The sequence below is a fragment of the Scyliorhinus canicula genome, chromosome 6 (genome assembly GCF_902713615.1).
Source record: "Scyliorhinus canicula chromosome 6, sScyCan1.1, whole genome shotgun sequence".
NCBI classification, from domain to species: domain Eukaryota; kingdom Metazoa; phylum Chordata; class Chondrichthyes; order Carcharhiniformes; family Scyliorhinidae; genus Scyliorhinus; species Scyliorhinus canicula.
The window spans coordinates 201995737-202022565 of record NC_052151.1 but is presented as its reverse complement, the minus strand read 5'-3'; the positions used below and the strand labels follow the sequence as shown (position 1 = coordinate 202022565).

Sequence of the window (26829 nt, the reverse complement as noted above, 5' to 3'; positions counted from 1 at the left end):
CCTCATGATTTTAAGTGTCATCAGCAAATTTACTGATTGACCTACATTCACGTCCAGATCATTAGTGCACACTACAAACAGCAAGCGGTCCGTCACCAATCCCTGGGGAACATCACTGGACACCGGCTTCCAGTCACACCCAAATATCCTTCGGCTATCGTTCTCAGCTTCCTGTCATTGAGCCAATGTTGGATCCAATTTGCTAAATTGCCCTGGATCCCATGACCAGTCTCCCATGCGAGGCCTCAGCAAAATCCTTAGACTACGTTAACTGCATTGTGCACATCTACACACCTAGTCGCCTCCTCAAAAAATTCAATCAAATTTGTTCGACATTATCTCCCTTTGCCAAGAGTGTCAGGGTGCTGTTGTAGGTGATGTAGGGTTGACATTTCATGAGAAACCTGGAAAATATTAAAGTAGCAAACTGGCCACTGCCCCATTCACAAATTGACCGAGATGGCATGTTTAAATAGCAGGAATGCATATGATGAAGGTTTTATTATTGATATAATTTTTGTTTTTTTAAACAGTAATACAGTTACAACAGGAAGCGGACACTGGCCACCGTGTCGCAGGCTCTGTCACTGACTGTCTAATTGGCTGCTAACTCTCACTAACTATTTACAAATCCTGAAAATAGGACCAAAATCTCAAGAAACTAGATTCTTCTCTTAAAAGAATCCGGCTGTAGGAAGGACGCACAGAGGACAGCAGTGGAAGGTGTGGTGAGGAGAGAGCGAGAAAGAGGAGGGGAGGAGAGGGCACCCCGAGGCGGTTGGAGTATATGGGAAGGGTTGCAGGGGGACAGAGTGAGAGCAGCAGTCCGTGCAATGAGGAGGAACAGTGGAAGGGTGGAGGCTGCTCAAGAGGGAGAAGATAGCGATGCTTGATCTGTTTATGCTTCATTCCATGTCAAGATAGGCACAGCACACAGAGCGCATCTCAGTGTGGGATTACATATGGAGACAGACACTCCCCTACCGAGCGTGTATCCCAGGATCTGCACCACTAGTTCAGACTCGTGAGCTCCGGGTTTCTCCTCATGCTGTGGGTCAGAGGGAGGTTGGCGGGGAATTGGAGTTCCAGAATACAGGAAGACACTGGACTAACAGCTGGGGTCTGCACTCCGGCTCAGTTTGTGTGTGTGTGTGGGGTGGGGGGACAAAAGAGAGGGAAAAGAGAGAGAAAGGGGGGGCATCAGTCTGCAAAACAGGCCCCACACCAACACCAGCCCTCTGCACACCTACTCCCCCATGTGCGGATCTTCCCTAGTAAAAGTGCCAAGGTCCAGGCAACAGATGGTGACATTCATTGCCTACATTTTGGAGGGGCGGACTTTGGCTTCGGCCCCGCAGAAAGGACCCCCGCCTCCCCATGCTCCTGCGCCATTGAAGGGACAACCCCCCACGTAACTCCAGCTCCCTTGAGAGGAGAGCATCTCACTCCAGCTCCTGTGTGGGGAGGGCAGACCTCTGCACCTCAGGATTAAGGCCAACAACTACAGTTAAATATCTGTCATGGGATCATTTTTTGGAGGCAACAATATTAAGGCTCCTCAGCTGCCAGACAGCTGGTCTCCTCGAGATGGCTGGCCTCCTCCAGATGGCTGGCCTCCTCCAGACGGCTGGCCTCCTCCAGACGGCTGGCCTCCTCCAGACGGCTGGCTTCCTCCAGACAGCTGGTCTCGAGATGGCTGGCCTCCTCCAGACAGCTGGTCTCCTCCAGACGGCTGGCCTCCTCCAGACAGCTGGTCTCCTCCAGACAGCTGGTCTCCTCCAGACAGCTGGTCTCCTCCAGACAGCTGGTCTCCTCCAGATGGCTGGCCTCCTCCAGACGGCTGGTCTCGAGATGGCTGGCCTCCTCCAGACGGCTGGTCTCCTCGAGATGGCTGGCCTCCTCCAGACGGCTTCCCTCTTCCAGACGGGTCCACACCTCTAGACGTATCCCACCCTCCAGACAGCTGCCTTCCTCCAGACGGGTCCACCCTTCCAGACGGGTCTCCCCCTCCAGGTTGTTGTCTGCCGGCAGCGGTTGCTCTTCCACAAAGGTGGGACTCTGGATGAAGCTGGGTCCTTCCCCGAAGGCTCCACTCTCCTCCAGGGCTGCCAGGCTGGTGACTGAGGCCAGCAGCATCTCCGGGTGACTCTTACTCTTGTGGGCTGACACATTGTCCTTCTTCTCAAATTTCTTGCCACAAATGTCACAGGAGAACTGGTAGCCGGACTCGGCGTCGTGTTTCTTCATGTGCCAGTTCAGGGAAGCCTTCTGTCTGCAGGTAAATCCACAGATCTCACACCTGGACAGACAGAGAGGGAGACGGAGTCAGAGCACAAGTGTGTGATCAAAAGCCATATATAAAGAAAAGCACGGCGCGCGATGGGAGGGGGCGGAGGGGGCGCGACGGGAGGGGGCGGAGGGCGCGCGATGGGAGGGGGCGGAGGGCGCGCGACGGGAGGGGGCGGAGGGCGCGCGATGGGAGGGGGCGGAGGGCGCGCGACGGGAGGGGGCGGAGGGCGCGCGATGGGAGGGGGCGGAGGGCGCGCGACGGGAGGGGGCGGAGGGCGCGCGACGGGAGGGGGCTGAGGGCGCGCGACGGGAGGGGGCGGAGGGGGCGCGACGGGAGGGGGCGGAGGGGGCGCGACGGGAGGGGGCGGAGGGCGCGACTGGAAGGAGTGTGAGGCTGGAGATGGGGGGGGCGGTGGGGGGCAGAGCACGAGACAGGAGTGTGCGGGGGAAGAAGGACAAGAGATTTGTCCCTATAATCACACAACCCCTCCCCCAACTCTGCCCTCATGCAGATACTAGCCCCCTCTCCTTACTGCAGAGGCTTCTCTCCAGTGTGAATCCGTCGGTGGACCACGAGGTTCTTGTCCGTTTTGAAAGCTCGCCCGCAGAACTCACAGATGTAATTCCGCTGATCTGTAAAGAAAATCTGGTGTGAATAGTTGACCGAGATGTAATTCTGCTCAAGTGTAAAGTTTGCTGCGAATATTCAACAAAATCGAGCAGCAGTATTTAGTAAACCAACCACGGGTGCTGGGGTGTGCGGGTATTAGGGTTGGGGGAAGTGGGAGAGGAGGCGAACATTATATTTCAGAGCAGTTTCCTGCAGAAAGCAGCTCCATGACGTCTAGCTCCTTGGAGAAGGAGCTCGAAGCTTCAAGCCAATGATGGATGTGACACCACTTGCCGAGTCTGGGAAGCCCACTCTGCTGGGGTAGGGCTGCAGGCTGGAAGATCAACTCGTGGGAGTGCCGGTGTGGCAGACGCTGTGTTCGCCACTCCCAGTCAGAGATCGGGGCCCAAAAGCCAACTCCAACTGAAACAACACAACAGAACTTGAACGAGTGCTGCACTGTCAGAGGGTCAATACTGAGGGAGTGCTGCACTGTCAGAGGGTCAGTACTGAGGGAGTGCTGCACTGTCAGAGGGTCAGTACTGAGGGAGTGCTGCACTGTCAGAGGGTCAGTACTGAGGGAGCGCTGCACTGTCAGAGGGTCAATACTGAGGGAGTGCTGCACTGTCAGAGGGTCAGTACTGAGGGAGTGCTGCATTGTCAGAGGGTCAGTACTGAGGGAGTGCTGCACTGTCAGAGGGTCAGTACTGAGGGAGCGCTGCATTGTCAGAGGGTCAGTACTGAGGGAGTGCTGCACTGTCAGGGTCAATACTGAGGGAGCGCTGCACTGTCAGAGAGTCAGTACTGAGGGAGTGCTGCACTATGAGAGGGTCAATACTGAGGGAGCGCTGCATTGTCAGAGTCAGTACTGAGGGAGTGCTGCACTGTCAGAGGGTCAGTGCTGAGGGAGTGCTGCACTAGCAGAGGATCATTTACATAGAATTTAACAAAGAACAAAGAAAAATACAGCACAGGAACAGGCCCTTCGGCCCTCCAAGCCTGTGCTGACCGTGCTGCCCGCCTAAACTAAAATCTTCTACACTTCCAGGGTCCGTATCCCTCTATTCCCATCCTATTCATGTATTTGTCATTTTGTGCTTTGTGCTTCTACTTTCCTAAGCATCTTCCCTCTCATAACCTCACGCTTTTCCACGTTGTATTCCATCTGCCACTTCTCTGCCCACTCTCCTAGCCTTTCCAAGTCCTTCTGCAACCCGCCTGCTTCCTCAATACTACCTGCCCCTCTACAGATCTTTGTATCATCTGCAGACTTAGCAGCAGTGCCTTCAGTTCCTTCTTCCAGATCATTAATGTGTATTGTGAAAAGTTGTGGGCCCAGCACCGACCCGAGGTATATCACTAGTCACCAGCTGACATCCTGAAAAAGACCCCTTTATCCCCACCTTCTGCCAGTCAGCCAATGCTCTATCCATGCCAGGATCTTACCCTTAACACCATGGGCTCTTAACTTATTTAACAGTCTCTTATGCGGCACCTTGTCAAAGGCCTTCTGGAAATCGCCTTCATCTAACTTCCTTGTTAGTTCCTCAAAGAACTCTAACAGATTTGTCAGACATGACCTCCCCTTGACGAAGCCGTGCTCACTCAGTCCTATTTTTATCATGCACTTCCAAGTACTCTGTAACCTCACCTTTAATAATGGACTCTCAAATCTTACCAATGACCGTAGTTAGGCGAACCGGCCTATAATTTCCCATCTTCTGCCTCCCTCCCTTCTTAAACAGCGGTGTTACATTAGCCACTTTCCAGTCCTCTGGGACCCTTCCAGTGATTCCTGAAAGATCACCACCAATGCCTCCACAAACTCCTCAGCTATCTCTTTCAGAACCCTGGGGTGCAGTCCATCCGCTCCAGGTGTTTTATCCACCTTCAGACCTTTCAGTTTCCCCAGAACCTTCTTAGTAATGGTCACTGCACTCACCTGCACAATTCTCCTGGAGCTTTGACATCCCACTGGTGTCTTCCACCGTGAAGACTGATGCAAAGTAACTATTCAGTTACTCTGCCATTTTTTGTTTCCTATTACTACTTCTCCAGCCACATTTTCTTGTGGTCCAATGTCTATTTTTTCCTCTTACCTTTTATATATTGAAAAAAAAATCTTCCTATCTTCCTTCATATTACTAGCTAGCTTGCACTCATACTTCATCTTCTCCCCCCTTATTGCTTTTTTAGTTGTCCTCTGCTCGCTTTTAAAGGCTTCCCAATCATACACATAAATAAGGGTATTTATAAAGAAAGTAGGATAGAGCTGGCTGGAATGCACTTGGAAAGAAGTTTAGCAGGAAAGACAGTTGATCAGCAATGGCAGAGGTTTCTGAGAATAGTTCATAAACAAAAATATATCCCAACGAGGAAGAAAGATTCTAGGAAGGGGATAAATCAACCATGGTTAAGACCATAAGGTGCAAGAGCAGATTTAGGCAATTGAGCCCATCGAGTCTGCTCCGCCATTCAATCATGACTTCTCCCCATAACCTAATCCCCTTATTAATCGAGGAAGTTAAGGATAGTATTAAACTGAAAGGAAAAAAATATATACAATATGGCAAAGATTGGTGGGAAGCCAGAGGATTGAGAAACTTTTAAAAACAATTGAAGATGGTCAAAACGATAATAAAGAGGGAGATGATAAACTGAAGAGTAAACTAGCAAGCAATATCAAAATGGAGAACAAGAATTTGTTTAAATATATTAGAGGAGAGAGACCGAAGTGAACATAGGTTCCTCTTGGAGAATGAGACTGGGAAATAATGGGAAATCAGGAAAATGGCAGAGGAGTTAAACATATACTTTGCATCAGTCTCCACGGTGGAAGATACCAATGACATTGCAAAAATAAATAAACAAGGGGAAAAAGAAGGTGGGGGGCAGGAAATAAATGCAATCACAAGGCAAAAAGTATTTGGGAAACTAATGGGTCTAAAGGCTGATAAGTCCCCTGGACCTGTTGGGTTGCATCCGAGGATATTAAAAGTCATATCTGCAGAGATATTGGACGCACTGGTCGTAATCTTGCAGGAATTCTGGAAAAGTCCCAGAGGATTAGAAAACTGCCAATGTAACACCCTTATTCCAAAAAAAAAAGAGGGAGACAAAAACAAGTAACTATATGCCAGTTAGCTTAACGTCTGTAATAAAATAAAAGCAAATTACTGCAGATGCTGGAATCTGAAACAAAAGCATAACATCCTGGATAATCTCAGCAGGTCAAACAGCATCTGTGTGGAGAGAAGGGAGCGAATGTTTCAAGTCTGGCTGACTCTTTGTCAAAGCTTAACTTGTGTCATAGGAAAAATGTTAAGAGTCCATTCTAAAGGATATAAAAGAGCATTTAGAAATGCATAATATTATCATAGATCATCATAGAATTTACAGTGCAGGAGGCGGCCATTCGGCCCATTGAGTCTGCACTGGCTCTTGGAAAGAGCACCCTACCCAAGGTCAACACATCCCATATCAAGCAGAGGCAGCATGAATGGACTTTTGCCAAGTTTGTGGATGACACAAAAATAGTGGTGAGGGTAACGGAAAGAGTCTACAGAGGAGTATAGACAGGTTAGGTGAGTGGGCAAAAACTTGACAAATGGAATATAATATAAATGGAGGTCATTCGGCCCATCGAGTCTGCACCGGCTCTTGGAAAGAGCACCCTACCCAAGGTCCACCCTATCCCCATAACTCAGTAACCCCACCCAACACCAAGGGCAATTTTGGACACTATGGGCAATTTAGCATGGCCAATCCACCTAACCCGCACATCTTTAGACTGTGGGAGGAAACTGGAGCACCCAGAGGAAACCCACACACACGGGGAGAATGTGCAGACTCCGCACAGACAGTGACCCAAGCCTGGAATCAAACCTGAGACCCTGGAGCTGTGAAGCAATTGTGCTATCCACAATGCTACCGTGCTGCCCTGTACTGATCTGGTCAGTACTGAGGGAGTGCTGCACTGACGGAATTTCTCATACATGTGGAGTGCAACAATAACAGGTAATTTGGACTGAAGCGGGGATGGACAGCGATCAGCACCAACGGGGGAGAGACATCAGCCACACTCACCGCTGTGCAATTTTTCATGTTCCTCCATCTGTGTCTTGAATCGGAAGATGCGTCCACAGCTGGGATAAGTGCAGGCAAATGTTCGGTGCAGCACATGCTGGTACTTCATGTGGCGCTTCAAGGGAAAAGGACAAAGGAGACAGAAGTGAGACAGAGGGGTTGTGTAGAACTTTGGTGAGGCCACAGGTGGAGTGTTGTGTGGCATTCCGGTCGCCACATTATAGGAAGGATGTGATTGCACGGGAGTGGGTGCAGAGGAGATTCACCAGGATGTTGTCTGGGATGTGAGAGAGGTTGGATAGGCTTGGGTTCTTTTCACTGGAGCAGAGAAGTCTGAGGGGAGACCTGATCGAGGTGTACACGATTATGATGGGCATGGACAGAGTGGATCGGGAGCAGCTGTTCCCTTTAGTTGAAGGGTCAGTTACGAAGGGACACAAGTTCAAGGTGAAAGGCAGGAGATGTACGGGGATTTGAGGAAAAACTTTACCCAGAGGCTGGTGACGGTCTGGAATGCACTGCCTGGGAGGGTTGGTGTTACATGGAGTCACAGAGGTTCACAGCATGAGAACAGGGCTTCAACGCAACATGTCCATGCCGCCCAGTTTTTACCACTAAGCTAGTCCCAATTGCCCAGATTTGGCCCATATTCCCCTAATCCAGCTTTCCCATATAACTGTCTAAATGCTTTTTAAGAGACAAAATTGTACCGGCCTCTATCACTGCCTCTCGTTCCAAATACTCACCACACTGTGTGAAAAAATTGCCCCTCTAGACCCTTTTGTATCTCTCCCCTTAAACTTATGCCCTCTAGTTCTAGACTCCTGTATCTTTGGGAAAAGATGTTGACTATCTACTTTATCTATGCCCCTCATTATTTTATAACCTCTATACGATCACCCCTAAGCCTCCTAACGCTCCAGGGAAAAAAGTCCCAGGCTATCCAGCCTCTCCTTATAACTCAAATCAACAAGTCCCGGTAGCATCCTCGTAAATCTTTTCTGCATTCATTCGAGTTTAATAATATTCTTTCGATAATCCTTTTAAAAAGTACCTGGATGAGCACTTGGCACGTCATAACATTCAAGGCTATGGGCCAAGTGCTGGGAAGTGACATTAGGTCGGCAGCTCAGGGGTATTTCATGCATCGGTGCTGACTCAATGGTGCTCTTCTGTGCTGTATTATTCTGTGATTGAGGACAGGGCAGAACAGAGGGGGTGGGTGGATAGGCAAGGGGCCTGTGTGGAGATCTGGGGGAAAGGTGAACAGGGAGGGGGGTGACCAGGGTGTGATGGGAACTGAGGAGGAGGTGCCAAGGTGGGAGGGGGGTAAGAGAGGTGTAGCGATGAAGGGTAAGAGATCTGGAGGAATGGAGCGAGGCCTGGATGGGGGACAGGGATGGATGGGGCCACACACGGGGAGGGAAGTGGAGCTGGGGACACCAGATCACAGGTCTCACGTTGTTCAGCAGACCTGGGCCAGGGTGGAATGGTCAATGAGTGCTTGGGAGAGTGGAGCAAGTGATACGTTGCGCTGCAGGTTAAGAGGAAGGGATAGTAGGACAGTGGAGTGCTTGCTACGGGAGGGGAGTGGGAGCCATCACAGCCAGTAGGGTGCAGTAGAGATAGGTGGATGTGGGGGTGGATGGAGACGGGGTGGGGGGGGGGGGGGGGGGGATAGAGGCAGACAGCACTTTCTTACCTTCAAATACTGAGGATTGGAGACGATTTTCCCACATCCCTCAAATTCACAGCGGACGTACTGTTTCTGGATCTTCTTCCTGACCCAGACAGAGTGAAAGGAATATAGAACGGGGGAAGCACACTGATTGAAAACATGGCCACCCAGACTGGCAAGTACCGGGGTCCAAGTGGACATTACCCAACACTGGCACAGGCCGGATGTGACACATGGCATCTTTCTCTGCAGTTTTACCTGGGTGCCAGAGCTTCAGCACGTGGCTTGCTCTCGCGCTGATGTTCTGCAGCCCACGGTGTGTTTTTAAATAAAAATAAATTAAATTATTACTTCAACATTGGTTTCAGTTTTCCACTATTCTTCACACCTGAAACTCTTTTGAAATTTACGTTTAATATTGCGTCAAACTTCACCTTGATGGAATTTGCTCATTGTCCTCTTGAGTTAAGAAAAAAAGTTGGAAATATTCTCTCTTCCCCCAGCCCCCCCCCCCCCCCCCCCCCCCCCCCGAACCCCCACACATCAAGGTTCGACAATCCTGCTTCCGAGCTTCGAAAGGAACTTCTGAGTCTTTGTCGACAGTAAATTCCACAGGGAACACCACTAGGAACACTTTATTCATTGACCTTGATCAAAAGTACTTTATGCAGCTAATCATGGAGGTTCAATGGATTGTGCTCTAGAGATGCCTAAAATAACTGCGTCACAATCCTCCCGATTGGCTCATGATGAAATTACAGGAACTATTTTTCAGTGGGAGATCCTGGCCTTCAAAATTCAGACTAGTGACAGCCCCTCACAAATTTTGTTTACCAGACATCAAAGTTCAAACGCACTCTGCTGGAAATACCGAGTGCTGCCTGGATAGGCATCTCTCAACCTCAGCCTGAACCAACTTGACTGCCAGAGACATACACGGTTGGCAATTTGTGGCTAACTGCAGTGTTAGTGCCCAGAATTCCGAGCACCCACACCCAGTCAGCCAAATCTGCAACCCTCCTTTGCAATCCAAATCTAGCAGAGGGCAGCAGAGCGGAGCTACTGATTGGCTGTTCCGGGGAGATTTGCATACGTGCAGTGCGGTCAGCCTAATTTAAAGGTGTAACTGCGAGAGAGACCCGAGGAGTTTGCATGCAAGCAAGCATTCAGCAGAGGGCAGCAGGGCGGAGCTACTGATTGGCTGTTCCGGGGAGATTTGCATACGTGCAGTGCGGTCAGCCTAATTTGAAGGTGGTGTGTGAAGGGGCTGTTGTCAAGTGACAATTAATTTAACTCTTCGTGTGTTGGTGCGTATTGTGATTGGTAAGTGAAATCTTTATTCATTTCGCTTATTAATTATTTGATACTATATTTGTAATCAGTTAAGGTAAAGGGTAAAAATGGCAGGAGATCGCAGACCCGTGTTATGCTCCTCGTGCACAATGTGGGAGTTCAGGGATGCGGCCGATGCCCCTGACTTCTTCATGTGTGGCAAGTGTGTCCAGCTGCAGCTCCTGTTAGACCGCATGACGGCTGTGGAGCTGCGGATGGACTCACTTTGGAGCATCCGCGATGCTCAGGAGGTCGTGGATAGCACGTTCAGTGAGTTGGTCACACCGCAGATTAGGATTGGTGACGGAGACAGGGAATGGGTGACCAAAAGGCAGTGCAGGTGTCCCCTGCGGTCATCTCCCTCCAAAACAGGGATACCATTTTGGATACTGTTGGGGGAGATGACTCACCAGGGGAAGGCAGTAGTAGCCAGGCTCATGGCACCGTGGCTAGCTCTGCTGTACAGAAGGGCAGGAAAAAGACTGGCAGGGCTATAGTCATAGGGGATTCAATTGTAAGGGGAGTAGACAGGCGTTTCTCTGGTCGAAAACGAGACTCCCGAATGGTATGTTGCCTCCCGGGTGCTCGGGTCAGGGATGTCTCCGATCGGCTGCAGGACATACTGAAGGGGGAGGGTGAACAGCCAGTTGTCATGGTGCATATAGGCACCAACGATATAGATAAAAAAAGGGATGAGGTCCTACAATCAGAATAGAGGGAGTTAGGAGATAAGTTAAAAAGTAGGACCTCAAAGGTCGTAATCTCAGGATTGCTACCAGTCAGAGTAGAAATTCAAGAATAGTCAGAATGAATACGTGGCTTGACAGATGGTGCAGGAGGAAGGGGTTCAGATTTTTGGGACATTGGAACCGGTTCTGGGCGGTGGGACCATTACAAACCGGATGGTCTACACCTGGGCAGGACTGGAACCAATGTCCTAGGGGGTGCTTTTGCTAACACTGTTGGTGAGGTTTTAAACTAATGTGGCAGGGGGATGGGAACCAGATTAGGAAGGTAGAGGTCAGTAAACAAGCAGCAACTAAAGCCAGTAAGGTACGAGACAATAAGCTCAATATGACTGAGGGGAAGAAAAGACAGGGAAGAGATGATGAACGCAAAGATGGTCTGAGGTGCATTTGTTTTAATGCGAGAAGTGTAGCAGGTAAGGCAGATGAACTTAGGGCTTGGATCAGTACCTAGGAATATGATGCTATTGGTATTACTGAGACTTGGTTGAGGGAAGGGCAGGACTGGCAACTGAATATCCCATGGTATAGATGCTTCAGGAGGGATAGAGAGGGAGGTAGAAGGGGTGGAAGAGTTGCATTACTCGTCAGAGATTATATCACAGCTGTGATTAAGGAGGGCACGATGGAGGATTCGAGCACTGAGGCAATATGGGTGGAGCTGAGAAATAGGAAGGGTGCAGTAACATTGTTGGGACTTTACTACAGGCCTCCCAAAAGCGAGCATGAAGTAGAGGTACAAATATGCAGACAGATTATAGAAAAATGTAGCAACAATAGGGTGGTTGCGATGGGAGATTTTAACTTCCCCAACATTGAATGGGATTCGTGTAGTGTTGGAGGCGTAGGTGGAGCAGAGTTTGTAAGGAGCATCCAGGAGAGTTTTTAGAGCAGTATGTAAATAGTCCAACTCGGGAAGGGGCCATACTAGACCTGGTATTGGGGAATGATCCCGGCCAGGTAGTTGATGTTTCAGTCGGTGATTACTTTGGGAATAGCGATCACAATTCCGAAGTTTTAGAATATTCATGGACAAGGACAAGAGGGGTCCGAAAGGAAGAGTACTAAATTGGGGAAAGGCAGAGTATAACAGAATTCGGCAGGAGCTAGGGAATGTGGATTGGGAGCAGCTGTTTAAGGGTAAATCCACATTTGAAATGTGGAAGTCTTTTAAGGAAAGGTTGATTAGAGTGCAGGACAGACATGTTCCTGGAAAATGAAAGATAGAAATGGCAAGATTAGGGAACCATGGATGACAGGTGAAATTGAGAGACTAGCTAAGATGAAAAAGGAAGCATACATAGGATCAAGGCAACTCAAAACTGATGAAGCTTTGGAGGAATATCGGGAAAGTAGACGAATCTCAAACGCGCAATAAAGAGGGCTAAAAGGGGCCATGAAATATCTTTGGCTAACAGGGTTAAGGAAAATCCCAAAGCATTTTATTCGTATGTAAGGAGCAAGAGGGTAACTAGAGAAAGGATTGGCCCACTTAAAGACAAAAGAGGGAATTTATGCGTGGACTCAGAGGAAATGGGTGAGATTCTTAATGAGTACTTTGCATCGGTATTCACAAAGGAGAGGGACAAGACTGATGTTGAGGCTAGGGATGGATGTTTAAATACTCTGGGTCAAGTTGTCATACGGAAGGGGGAGGTTTTGGGTATTCTAAAAGACATTAAGGTGGACAAGTCCCCAGGACCGGATGGGATCTATCCCAGGTTGCTGAGGGAAGCAAGGGTCAAAATAGCTGGGGCCTTAACAGATATCTTTGCAGCATTCTTGAGCACGGGTGAGGTCCCGGAGGACTGGAGAATTGCTAATTTGTCCCTTTGTTTAAGAAGGGTAGCAGGGATAATCCAGGGAATTATAGATCTTGAGCTTGACGTCAGTGGTAGGCAAACTGTTGGAGAAGATACTGAGGGATAGGATCTATTCACATCTGGAAGAAAATAGACTCATCAGTGATAGGCAGCATGATTTTGTGCAGGGAAGGTCATGTCTTACAAACTTAATAGAATTCTTTGAGGAAGTGACAAAGTTAATTGATGAGGGAAGGGCTGTAGATGTCGTATACATGGACTTTAGTAAGGCGTTTGATAAGGTTTCCCAGGCAGGTTGATGGAAAAAGTGAAGTTGTATGGGGTTCAGGGTGTACTAGCGAGATGGATAAAGAACTGGCTGGGCAACAGGAGACAGAGTAGTGGTGGAAGGGAGTGCCTCAAAATGGAGAAGGATGACTAGTGGTGTTCCACAGGGATCCGTGCTCAGACCACTGATGTTTGTGATCTACATAAATGACCTGGAGGAAGGTATAGGTGGTCTGATTAGCAAGTTTGCAGATGATACTAAGATTGGTGGAGTTGCAGATAGCGAGGAGGACTGTCAGAGAATACAACAAAATATAGATAGGTTGGAGAGTTGGGCAGAGAAATGGCAGATGGAGTTCAATCCAGGCAAATGCGAGGTGATGCATTTTGGAAGATCAAATTCAAGAGCGGACTATATGGTCAATGGAAGGGTCTTGGGGAAAATTGATGTGCAGAGAGATCTGGGCGTTCAGGTCCATTGTACCCTGAAGGTGGCAACGCAGGTTGATAGAGTGGTCAAGAAGGCATACAGCATGCTTGCCTTCATCGGACGGGGTATTGAGTACAAGAGTTGGCAGGTCATGTTACAGTTGTATAGGACTTTGGTTTGGCCACATTCGGAATACTGCGTGCAGTTCTGGTCGCCACATTACCAGAAGGATGTGGATGCCTTGGAGAGGGTGCAGAGGAGGTTCACCAGGATGTGGCCAGGTATGGAGGGTGCTAGCTATGAAGAAAGGTTGAGTAGATTAGGATTGTTTTCGTTGGAAAGACGGAGGTTGAGGGGGGACCTGATTGAGGTCTACAAAATTATGGGAGGTATGGACAGGGTGGATAGCAACAAGCTTTTCCCAAGAGTGGGGGTGTCAGTTACAAGGGGTCACGATTTCAAGGTGAGAGGGGGAAAGTTTAAGGGAGATGTGCGTGGAATGTTTTTTACGCAGAGGGTGATGGGTGCCTGGAACGCTTTACCACCGGAGGTGGTAGAGGCGGGCACGATAGCATCATTTAAGAAGCATCTAGACAGGTATATGAACGGGCGGGAATAGAGGGAAGTAGACCTTGAAAATTAGGAGACAGGTTTAGATAAAGGATCTGGATCGGCGCAGGCTGGGAGGGCCGAAGGGCCTGTTCCTGTGCTGTAATTTTCTTTGTTCTTCCTCTCCCGATGTGTACACACCATCGCTTCTGCAACCCCCCCTCCCCCATTTGTACAGTCTCTGTATACCCTTTGCTCACCATTTGTACAGTGTCTCTGAATCCCCCCCTCTCATGTGTACACACGGTGTCTCTGCATCTCCCCTCTCTCCCGTGTACACACAGTGTCTCTACAACACCTCTCTCCCCCACGAAGTGTATACACAGTGTCCCTGCATCCCATTTCTCCCCCATGTGTATACACGGTGTCTCGGCATCCTCTCTCTCCAGTGTACACAATGCTTCTTTGTATCCCCACTCTCCCCAGCGTACACATTGCGTTTCTCTCCCGAGTGTACACACTTTGTTGCTGCATCCCCCTCTCTCCAAAGTGTACATCTGCATCTCTATCCACCCACTACACTTGTGTACACTGTGTCTGCATCCCACATCTCTCCCGAGTGTATACTGTATCTGTGTCTCTGTATTCTCCATCGCTCCCCAGTGTGCAAACTGTGTCTCTGTATCCCCTCTCTCCAGCGTACACACTGCATCTCTGTATCCTCTCTCCAGCGTACACACTGCATCTCTGTATCCCCTCTCTCTCTCCAGCGTACACACTGCATCTCTGTATCCTCTCTCCAGCATACACACTGCATCTCTGTATCCTCTCTCCAGCGTACACACTGCATCTCTGTATTCTCTCCAGCGTGTACACTGCATCTCTGCATCCTCTCTCTCCAGCGTACACACTGCATTTCTGTATCCTCTCTCTCCAGCGTACATACTGCATCTCTGTATCCCCTCTCTCCACCGTGCACACTGCATCTCTGTATCCCCTCTCTCCAGCGTACACACTGCATCTCTGTATCCCCTCTCTCTCCAGCGTACACACTGCATCTCTGTATCCCCTCTCTCTCCAGCGCACACACTGCATCTCTGTATCCCCTCTCTCTCCAGTGTACACACTGCATCTCCATATCCTCTCCAGCGTACACACTGCATCTCTGTATCCTCTCTCTCCAGCGTACACACTGCATCTCTGTATCCTCTCTCTCCAGCGTACACACTGCATCTCTGTATCCCCTCTCTCTCCAGCGTACACACTGCATCTCTGTATCCTCTCTCCAGCCTACACACTGAATCTCTGTATCCTCTCTCTCCAGCGTACACACGGCATCCTCTCCCTCTCCAGCGTACACACTGCATCTCTGTATCCTCTCTCCAGCCTACACACTGCATCTCTGTATCCTCTCTCTCCAGCGTACACACTGCATCTCTGTATCCTCTGTCTCCAGCGTCCACACTGCATCTCTGTATCCTCTCTCCAGCCTACACACTGAATCTCTGTATCCTCTCTCTCCAGCGTACACACTGCATCCTCTCCCTCTCCAGCGTACATACTGCATCTCTGTATCCTCTCTCTCCAGCGTACACACTGCATCCTCTCCCTCTCCAGCGTACACACTGCATCTCTGTATCCTCTCTCTCCAGCGTACACACTGCATCTTTGTATCCTCTCTCCAGCCTACACACTGCATCTCTGTATCCTCTCTCTCCAGCGTACACACTACATCTCTGTATCCTCTCTCTCCAGCGTACACACTGCATCTCTGTATCCTCTCTCCAGCGTACACATTGCATCTCTGTATCCTCGCTCCAGCGTACACACTGCATCTCTGTATCCCCTCTCTCCAGCCTACACACTGCATCTCTGCATCCTCTCCTCTCCAGCGTACACACTGCATCTCCTCTCCAGCGTACACACTGCATCTCTGTATCCTCTTTCCAGCGTACACACTGCATCTCTGTATCCTCTCTCCAGCCTACACACTGCATCTCTGTATCCTCTTTCTCCAGCGTACACACTGCATCTCTGTATCCTCTCTCTCCAGCATACACACTGCATCTCTGTATCCTCTCTCCAGCGTACACACTGCATCTCTGTATCCCCTCTCTCCAGCGTACACACTGCATCTCTGTATCCCCTTTCTCCAGCGTACACACTGCATCCTCTCCCTCTCCAGCGTACACACTGCATCTCTGTATCCTCTCTCCAGCCTACACACTGCATCTCTGTATCCTCTCTCCAGCGTACACACTGCATCTCTGTATCCCCTCTCTCCAGCGTACACACTGCATCTCTGTATCCTCTCTCTCCAGCGTACACACTGCATCCTCTCCCTCTCCAGCGTACACACTGCATCTCTGTATCCTCTCTCCAGCCTACACACTGCATCTCTGTATTCTCTCTCTCCAGCGTACACACTGCATCTCTGTATCCTCTCTCTCCAGCATACACACTGCATCTCTGTATCCCCTCTCTCCAGCGTACACACTGCATCTCTGTATCCCCTCTCTCCAGCGTACACACTGCATCTCTGTATCCTCTCTCTCCAGCATACACACTGCATCTCTGTATCCTCTCTCCAGCGTACACACTGCATCTCTGCATCCTCTCTCTCCAGCGTACACACTGCATCTCTGTATTCTCTCTCCAGCGTACACACTGCATCTCTGTATCCTCTCTCCAGCGTACACACTGCATCTCTGCATCCTCTCCCTCTCCAGCGTACATACTGGGCTGGTTTAGCTCACTCAGCTAAATCGCTGGCTTTTAAAGCAGACCAAGCAGGCCAGCAGCATGGTTCGATTCCCGTACCAGCCTCCCCGGACAGGCGCCGGAATGTGGCGACTAGGGGCTTTTCACAGTAACTTCATTGAAGCCTACTCGTGAAAATAAGCGATTTCATTTCATTCATTTCCAGCATACACACTGCATCTCTGCATCCTCTCTCTCCAGCAGACACACTGCATCTCTGTATCCACTCTCCAGCGTACACACTGCATCTCTGTACCCTCTCTCTCCAGCATATACATTGCATCTCTGTATTCTCTCTCCAGCGTACACACTGCATCTCTGTACCCTCTCTCTCCAGCATATACATTGCATCTCTGTATTCTCTCTCCAGCGTACACACTGCATCTCTGTACCCTCTCTCTCCAGCATATACATTGCATCTCTGTATTCTCTCTCCAGCGTACACACTGCATCTCTGCATCCACTCCCTCTCCAATATCTGTATCCCTTCTTTCCGCAATGCACACACATTTATCTATCCCCCTCTCCCCCCAGTGCACATGTAACCTCCTCTCGCCCCAGCGTAAACATGGTGTCTCTGCATACCCCCTCCATTACCAGCGTACAGTGTCTCTGTCTCCCCTCTCTCTCCCCAGCGTAAACACAGTGTCTCTGCATACCCCCTCCCTTACCAGCGTAGTGTCTCTGTCTCCCCTCTCTACCCCCAGCCTACACATTGTATCGCCCTCCCTGCCAAGTGTACACCACCCTCTCCCCATGGGTACATTCTGAAACTCTGTATCCCCGTATTCTCCCCATGGGTACATTCTGAAACTCTGTATCCCCGTATTCTCCCCATGGGTACATTCTGAAACTCTGTATCCCCGTATTCTCCCCATTTATATTGTGTCTGTATCCACCAACTCCCCCCACGTGTATACACTGTGACTCTATGCCTTCTATCTTCCGTGTGCACAGTGTCTCTGTATCCTCTCTCCCCCAGTGTACACCATCTCTGTATTCCCCTTTCTCTTCCCAGTGTACACACTGTCTCTATATTGCTCCTGATGAATGCTTGGACTCACCGAATTTTCTTCGGCTGTTCGCTTGGATCTCTCTTCACTCGTCGTTTCTGAGCTTTCCTGCAAAGGGGTTTGGGGGGGGGGGGGGGGGGGGGGGGGGGGGAGAGAGATATAAACCACTTACATCAAAGTCAACAAATAGAAAATTATTCAACAGCAACCCATTGGCCCAGACAGGCACAACCAAGAACCGTGGCACAGGGAAGGTGGAAGATTGATGGATGGCCAGCGATTCTCTGTATAGCTCTACATTAACTGCATTAGGACCGTCTGAGACTCTGAAAATGAATATGAATGCACGCTAGTGAGAAATACAAAGGCAGACTGTAAAAGCTTACAAACATACAAATGAGGAGTGGACCATTCAGCCCCTCTAGCCTGCTCCGCCATTTAATAAGATCATGGCTGACCTGATATGTCACCTCAAATCTGCACCCTACCAACCCCCGATAAGCTTTTACCCATTGTTAATCAAGAATCTCCGCACTGTTTCCACGGTCTTTGAGGAAGAGAGTTCCAGAGACTCACGACCCTCAGAAAACATTTTGCCTCGCCTCCAGTTTAAATTGAGGATTCCTTATTTTTAAACAGTGACTGCTAGGATCTAGATTCTCCCACCAGAGGAAACATCCTCTCCACATCCCCCCCCCCCCCTGTCAATACCCCGCAGGGTCGTAAAGGTTTCAATCAAGTCGCCTCTTACTCTTCCAGACTCCAGTGGATACAACCCTAACCTTTCTTCGACAACCCACCCAATCCAGTATTAGTCTAGCAAACCTTCTCCAAACATCTTTACATTCTTACTTAAATAAGGTGACCAATACTGTGCACAGTACTCCAGATGTGGTCTCACTTTCACTGAAGTATAGCCTCCCTCCTTTTATATTCAATTCCCCGCAGACCCTTTAGGTATGGAAGGAGGGAAGATTGGCAAGAACAAATGTTGGTCCATTACAGGCAGAGACAGGAGCATTAATCACGGGGAAACAGGGAAATTGCGAAGAAACTAAACAAAGACCATCTTCAGTGAGGACGATACAGAAAATCTCTCAGAGACACGAGGGAACCGAGGGACTCGGAAATGAGGGACTGAAAGAAATTAGTATTAATAATGTAGAAGAAAAAATAATTAGATCAGTAAAATCTCGGACTTGATCAGCTACACACCTTTGTGAAGGAGACGACTTTCGATGGCAATCTTTCAAAATTCTATAGATTGTGAAAGACCATAAGAAATAGGAACAGGAGAAGGCCATTCAGCCTTTCACACTGGCTCCGCCATTTAACCGAATAACGGCTACAAAGCAAAGCAGAGTATAATCTCTATCAACAGAGCACCCCTTCCGAATGAACTCAATGCGTTCTATGCTCATTTCAAACAAGAAGCCAAAAACTACGGTCAACTGCCCCAACAGCTTGGGACACACCCATACCCACCGTCACAGCCTCACAAGTCAGATCGGCCTTCTTGAAAGTGAACCCAAAAGATAGTCATGACGGAATCCCTCGTCGTGCACTCAGATTCTGCGCAGGCCAACTGTGGGGTGTGTTCACAGACATCTTTAACCTGTCCCTACTCCGCTCCAAGGTTCTCACCTGCTTCAAGAACACCACTATCATACCAGTGCCAAAGACGAACCAGGCAACATGTCTCAAGCCCGGTGGCCTTGGCATCTTTCATTATGAAGTGCTTCGAGAGGTTGGTCTTGAGACATATCAACTCCATACTCCCAGAATGCCTTGATCCACTGCAGTTCGCATACCGCCACAACCGGTCCACAGTCAACACCATCGCCCTGGCCCAACACTCATCCCTGGAGCATCTCAACAACAAGAACTCCGACATCAGACTCTTATCCACCTTCAACACAAAATCCCAGCCAAGTTTATATCCAAATTCCAAAACCTAGGACTTGACCCCTCTCTGCAATTGGATCCTCGATTTCCTGACCTATAGGTCACAATCAGCAATGATAAACAACGACCCTAACCCTAACCTCCCCCACGGTAGTTTCAATACTGTGAAACGCCTGTGTGGCAAAATTCAGCTCCAACTCCATCTACAGGTTTGCTGATGACACGACCATAGTGGGTCGGATCTCAAACAATAATGAGTCAGAATACAGGAGGAAGATAGGGAACCTAGTGGCATGGTGAAACTACAACAATTTCTCCCTCAATGTCAGCAAAACTACGTAGGTGGTCATTGACTTCAGGAAGTGAAGTGCCGTACACACCCCTGTCTGCATCAATGGTGCTGAGGTGGAGATGGCTTTCAAGCTTCAAATTCCTAGGCATACACATCACCAACAATCTATCCTGGCCCAGCCACGTCAATGCTACAACCAAGAAAGCACAACAGCACCTATACTTCCTCAGGAAACAAAGGAAATTTGGCATGTCCACATGGACTCTTACCAACTATTACAGATGCACTATAGAAAACATCCTATCTGGCTGCAACACAGCCCGGTATGGCAACGGCCTGGCCCAAAACCATAAGAAACCAGAGTCGTCAACACAGTCCAGTCCATCACACAAGTTCGCCTCCCATCCATTGACTGTCTACACCACTCTTGAGAGAAGAAATTCTTCCTCAAATCAGTCTTAAATGAGCTCTCCCTTATTCTTCAACTATGCCCTCTGGCCGTACACTCCCCCCTCTCCTACGACTGGAAACATCCTCCCAACATTTACCCCGTCTAACCCCCAAAGAATCTGATATGTTTCAATCATAGGGGCTGTTTAGCACACTGGGCTAACTCGCTGGCTTTGAAAGCAGACCAAGCAGGCCAGCAGCACGGTTCGATTCCCGTAACAGCCTCCCCGAACAGGTGCCGGAATGTGGCGACTAGGGGCTTTTCACAGTAACTTCATTGAAGTCTACTCGTGACAATAATTGATTTTCATTTTTCATATCACCTCTCATTCTTCTGAACTCCAGGGAGTACAGACCCGACCAGTTTAACCCTTCCTCATATGGCGGTCCTTCCATATCCAGGATCATCCCAATAAACCTCCTCTGTACTGCTTCCAATGATCTTTCCTGAAATAAGGGGAACAAAACTGTACACAGTATTCTAAATGTGGCCTCACATTTACCTTGCTTTCTGCAGACTGGGAAGTAGCAAATGTGAATCCCATTATTTGAGGAGAGAGGAAAATAGGGAACTGCAGTTTGATGTCAGTGGTCAGAAAAATACTAGAATCTACCATAAAAGATGAGATAACTGGACACTTGGAAAATAAGGCCATAGTTGGACAGTGTCAACATGAAGTTTGGACAGGGAAACCCTATCTGACAAACACTTTGAACAAAGAACAAAGAAAATTACAGCACAGGAACATGCCCTTCGGCCCTCCCAACCTGCGCCGATCCAGATTCTTTATCTAAACCTGTTGCCTATTTTCCAAGGATCTACTTCCCTCTGTTCCCCTCCCGTTCATATATCTGTCCAATTGCATCTTAAATGATGCTATCGTGCCCGCCTCTACCACCTCTTCTAGCAAAGCTTTCCAGGCACCCACCACCCTCTGCGTAAAAAACTTTCCACACACATCTCCCTTAAACTTTCCCCCTCTCACCTCGAAATCGTGACCCCTTGTAATTGACACCCCCACTCTTGGGAAAAGCTTGTTGCTATCCACCCTGTCCATACCTCTCATAATTTTGTAGACCTCAATCAGATCCCCCCTCAGCCTCCGTCTTTCCAACGAAAACAATCCTAATCTACTCAACCTTTCTTCATAGCTAGCACCCTCCATACTAGGCAACATTCTGGTGAACTTCCTCTGCACCCTTTCTAAAGCATCCACATCCTTCTGGTAATGTGGCGACCAGAACTGTACACAGTATTCCAAATGTGGCCGAACCAAAGTCCTATACAACTGTAACATGACCTGCCTACTCTTGTACTCAATACCCCGTCCGATGAAGGCAAATGCTGTATGCCTTCTTGACCACTCTATCGACCTGCATTGCCACCTTCAGGGTACAATGGACCCGAACTCCCAGATCTCTCTGTACATCAATTTTCCCCAGGACTCTTCCATTGACCGTATAGTCCGCTCTTGAATTGGATCTTCCAAAATGCATCACCTCGCCTTTGCCTGGATTGAACTCCATCTGCCATTTCTCTGCCCAACTCTCCAATCTATTTATATTTTGCTGTATTCTGTGACAGTCCACCTCGCTATCTGCAACTCCATCAATCTTAGTATCATCTGCAAACTTGCTAATCAGACCACCTATACCTTCGTCCAGATCATTTATGTATATCACAAACAACAGTGGTCTGAACACAGATCTCTGTGGAATCTGCCATGGGAAACTTTATCAAACGACTTACTGAAGTCCATGTATATGACATCTACAGCCCTTCCCTCATCAATTAACTTTGTCACTTCCTCAAAGAATTCTATTAAGTTTGTAAGACATGACCTTCCCTGCACAAAACCATGCTGCCTATCACTGATGAGTTTATTTTCTTCCAAATGTGAATAGATCCTATCCCTCAGTATCTTCTCCAACAGTTTGCCTATCACTGACATCAAGCTCACAGATCTATAATTCCCTGGATTATCCCTCCCACCCTTCTTAAACAAAGGGACATTAGCAAATCTCCAGTCCTCCGGGACCTCACCCGTGCTCAAGGATGCTGCAAAGATATCTGTTAAGGCCCCAGCTCTTTTGTCCCTCGCTGCCCTCAGTAACCTGGGATAGATCCCATCCGGACCTGGGGACTTGTCCACCTTAATGCCTTTTAGAATACTCAAATCTTCCCCCTTCCTTATGTCGACTTGACCTAGAGTAATCAAACATCTATCCCAAACCTCAACATCCGTCATGTCCCTCTCCTTGGTGAATACCGATGCAAAATACTCATTACGAATCTCACCCATTTCCTCTGATCCACGCATAAATTCCCTCTTTTGTCTTTGAATGGGCCAATCCTTTCTCGTTACCAATCTTGCCCTTCCCTCATCCAAGTCTCAGTAATACCAATAACATCATATTCCCAGGTACTAATCCAAGCCCTAAGTTCATCTGCCTTACGTGCTACACTTATCGCATTAAAACAAATGTACCTCAGACCACCTGTCCCTTTGCGTTCATCATCTCTTCCCTGTCTACTCTTCCCCTTAGTCACAATGAGTATTATTATCTAGTACCTTACTGGATTTAGTTGCTGCCTCTTTACTGACCTCTAACTTCCTAATCTGGTTCCCATCCCCCTGTCACATTAGTTTAAAACCTCCCCAACAGAGTTAGCAAAAGCACCCCCGAGGACATTGGTTCCAGTCCTGACCAGGTGTAGACCATCCGGTTTGTAATGGTCCCGTCACCCCCAGAACCGGTTCCAATGTCCCAAAATTCTGAACCCCTCTCTCCTGCACCATTTCTCAAGCCACGTATTCATTCTGATTATTCTTGAATTTCTACTCTGACTGTCTCGTAGCACTGGTAGCAATACTGAGATTACTGCCCTTGAGGTCCTACTTTTTAAACTTGTCTGCTAACTCCCTAAAATCTGATTGTAGGACCATGTCCCGTTTTTATCACGCGACGGCATTGACCATCTACAACAAGAGAGGATCTAATCCATCACCCCTTGCATTACCATCACTGAATTCTTCACTATCAACAGCTTACCATTGATCAGAAACTGAACTGGACTAGCCATATAAATACTGTGGCAACCAGAGCAGATCAGAGACTAGGAATCCTGTGGTGAGTAACTCACCAACCGACTTCCCAAAGCCTGTCCACCACGTACAAGGCATAAGTCAGGAGTGTGATGGAATGCTCTCCATTTGCCTCACTAAAGAAGCTCGACCCCATCCAGGACAAAGCAGCCCACTTGATTACTGCCCCTTCCACAAACATTCAAACCCTCCACCACCAGCATGCAGAATCAGTCCTGTGTACCATCTGCAAGAAGATACTGTAATAACTTACCAAGGTCCCTTCGACAACACCTTCCAATCCCATGACCACTACCATCTAGAAGGACAAGAGCAGCAGATACCTGGGAACCCCACCACCTGGCGTTTCCCCTTCAAGTCACGTACCACCCTGACTCGGAAAGAGATCGTCGCTCCTTCACTGTCGGTGGGGCAACACCCTGAAATGCCCCATGAGCACTGTGGGTGTATGTACACCATTGGGACTGTAGCGGTTCAAGGTGGTGGCAGTTCACCACCACCTACGGAGGGGCAACTCATCATGGGCAATAAATGCTGGTCTGACAAATGCTGGTTTCTCTACATTCCGTAAACAAAAAAAATCAGCCACAGGATAGGGAGCAGACTATTGGAGACTGAGCTGACGAGGAATGTCTTCAATGAGTGGTCACCAGGTGGAAATCGCTAGCCTAGAGTTGTGGAAGCTTAATTATTGAGCATGTTCAAAACAAAATCGCTAGCATTTTTGGAGAGTAGTGGCATCAAAGGCACGTGGAGACAGTGGGGAAATGGTGCAGAGGTGAATGATCATCCACTACCGGTTTGAAATGCAGAGCCAAGATCATTGTGCTGATCAGCCTATTACTGCTCAGATGTTCCCAAACTGACTGCCCAGATACTATTCCAGACGAACAAAGGGAGAGATAGAATTGGGAATATCACTACCTGATTATTACTTCCTCCGGAATCTTCTTCACACTGTTCCGGCGAGGTCTTCCCTTCCTTTTCTCTCGGTCTGAGCCACTGGAGAATAGAAATCAACATATCCAGCTCCACGCTATCCAGGTACAGTCCGATTGCGGCAGGAAGCAGTGCGGGCAGGCGGCGAAGGGGCGGGGGCAGCGCGGGCAGGCAGGCAAGGGGGCGAGGCCAGCGCGGGCAGGGGGCAGCGCGGGCAGGTGGGCGGGCAGGCGGCGAGGGGGCGGGAGCCGCGCGGGCAGGCGGCGAGGGGGCGGGAGCCGCGCGGGCAGGCGGCGAGGGGGCGGGAGCCGCGCGGCAGGCGGCGAGGGGGGCGGGAGCCGCGCGGGCAGGCGGCGAGGGGGCGGGAGCCGCGCGGGCAGGCGGCGGGAGCCGCGCGGGCAGGCGGCGAGGGGGCGGGAGCCGCGCGGGCAGGCGGCGAGGGGGCGGGAGCCGCGCGGGCAGGCGGCGAGGGGGCGGGAGCCGCGCGGGCAGGCGGCGAGGGGGCGGGAGCCGCGCGGGCAGGCGGCGAGGGGGCGGGAGCCGCGCGGGCAGGCGGCGAGGGGGCGGGAGCCGCGCGGGGCAGGCGGCGAGGGGGCGGGAGCCGCGCGGGCAGGCGGCGAGGGGGCGGGAGCCGCGCGGGCAGGCGGCGAGGGGGCGGGAGCCGCGCGGGCAGGCGGCGAGGGGGCGGGAGCCGCGCGGGCAGGCGGCGAGGGGGCGGGAGCCGCGCGGGCAGGCGGCGAGGGGGGCGGGAGCCGCGCGGGCAGGTGGGCGGGCAGGCGGCGAGGGGGCGGGAGCAGCGCGGGCAGGCGGCGAGGGGGCGGGAGCCGCGCGGGCAGGCGGCGAGGGGGCGGGAGCCGCGCGGGCAGGCGGCGAGGGGGCGGGAGCCGCGCGGGCAGGCGGCGAGGGGGCGGGAGCCGCGCGGGCAGGCGGCGAGGGGGCGGGAGCCGCGCGGGCAGGCGGCGAGGGGGCGGGAGCAGCGCGGGCAGGCGGCGAGGGGGCGGGAGCAGCGCGGGCAGGCGGCGAGGGGGCGGGAGCCGCGCGGGCAGGCGGCGAGGGGGCGGGAGCCGCGCGGGCAGGCGGCGAGGGGGCGGGAGCCGCGCGGGGCAGGCGGCGAGGGGGCGGGAGCCGCGCGGGCAGGCGGCGAGGGGGCGGGAGCCGCGCGGGCAGGCGGCGAGGGGGCGGGAGCCGCGCGGGCAGGCGGCGAGGGGGCGGGAGCCGCGCGGGCAGGCGTCGAGGGGGCGGGAGCCGCGCGGGCAGGCGGCGAGGGGGCGGGAGCAGCGCGGGCAGGCGGCGAGGGGGCGGGAGCAGCGCGGGCAGGCGGCGAGGGGGCGGGAGCAGCGCGGGCAGGCGGCGAGGGGGCGGGAGCCGCGCGGGCAGGCGGCGAGGGGGCGGGAGCAGCGCGGGCAGGCGGCGAGGGGGCGGGAGCAGCGCGGGCAGGCGGCGAGGGGGCGGGAGCAGCGCGGGCAGGCGGCGAGGGGGCGGGAGCAGCGCGGGCAGGCGGAGCGCGGGTAGGCGGCGGGAGCAGGGCGGGTAGGCGGCGAGGGGGCGGGAGCAGCGCAGGCACAGGGGGAGGGTTCGGGAACAGCATGGGCACACGGGGAGGGTTCGGGAAGTATGGGCACACGGGGAGGATTCGGGAACAGCATGGGCACACGGGGAGGATTTGGGAACAGCATGGGCACACGGGGAGGGTTCGGGAACAGCATGGGCACACGGGGAGGGTTCGGGAACAGCACAGACTCGTGGTGAAGGTTTGGGAACAGCACGGACGTGCGCTGAGGGTTCAGTAATACCGCGGACATGTGTGGACGCTTCAGGGACAGCGCGGATACACAGAGAGGCATCTGGAACTGTGTAGATACACAGTCCAGTGTTGGGAACAGCGCAGATACAATGGGAGGAGGCAAGAACAGCGCGGACCCACGGAGTGTGTTCGGGAAGAGTGTGGATATGCACAGGGAGGGTTCAGGGAAGGTCAATGTCTGGGCACAAGGAGCCATGTCCTCAGCAAAATGTCAAGACACATGGCGAGCGCTTGGGAATTAACGAACCCCAGACTCAGAAACGTTCGGGAACCTACCTTTCTGACGAGGGGATATAGTTTTCATCCTTGGGATCGTCAAAAAATTGATAATCATCATCAGAGTCCGCCTCCGTTAACTCCTCCTCATCCTCGTCATAATCCTCGTCACTGTGAGGAACAGGAAGCGAGGGACAAGCTGTTCCAGTAGTTACAACAAAGGCAGCTACCCGGCGATGTGGAAAATTGTCCGGCTGCACAGTGCCCACACTTGACGAGCAGATTTTAATTTGATTTCTCTAACATTCTTCTGTGCGTTATGCTCTTATTAGTTAGAGGCCTCTCAGGGGTTGCCCTGTTAATTTCTTCTTTTGACCTTTCGGCCATTTGTCCCTTGTTGTTTATTTGATTTACTAAATACTATAGCGTGTCCCCCCCAAAAGGAGCAAGGTCATTGGGCAATAGCCATCCTGTCAGTGAGCTCGAGAGAAGGAAGGGATTGGTGACAGCGTGAAGTGACGGCGCTAAGACAG

General features: G+C 51.0%; 1 protein-coding gene across 1 annotated transcript in view; it reads right to left on the bottom strand.

Annotated features, from left to right (window-relative positions):
- Positions 1-467: 467 nt before the first annotated feature.
- Positions 468-26829, bottom strand: part of LOC119967983 (E3 ubiquitin-protein ligase ZFP91-like) — a 30651-nt gene continuing 4289 nt past the window's right edge. Inside the window, exons 2-8 of the mRNA XM_038801083.1 lie at positions 26357-26595; positions 24262-24339; positions 17635-17691; positions 8688-8766; positions 6986-7100; positions 2823-2922; positions 468-2299 (exon numbers count right to left, since the gene is read on the bottom strand). Of these exons, the coding sequence (XP_038657011.1) occupies positions 1549-2299; positions 2823-2922; positions 6986-7100; positions 8688-8766; positions 17635-17691; positions 24262-24339; positions 26357-26595 (1419 nt within the window). The 3' untranslated portion in view covers positions 468-1548. The remainder of the gene's footprint in view (positions 2300-2822; positions 2923-6985; positions 7101-8687; positions 8767-17634; positions 17692-24261; positions 24340-26356; positions 26596-26829) is intronic.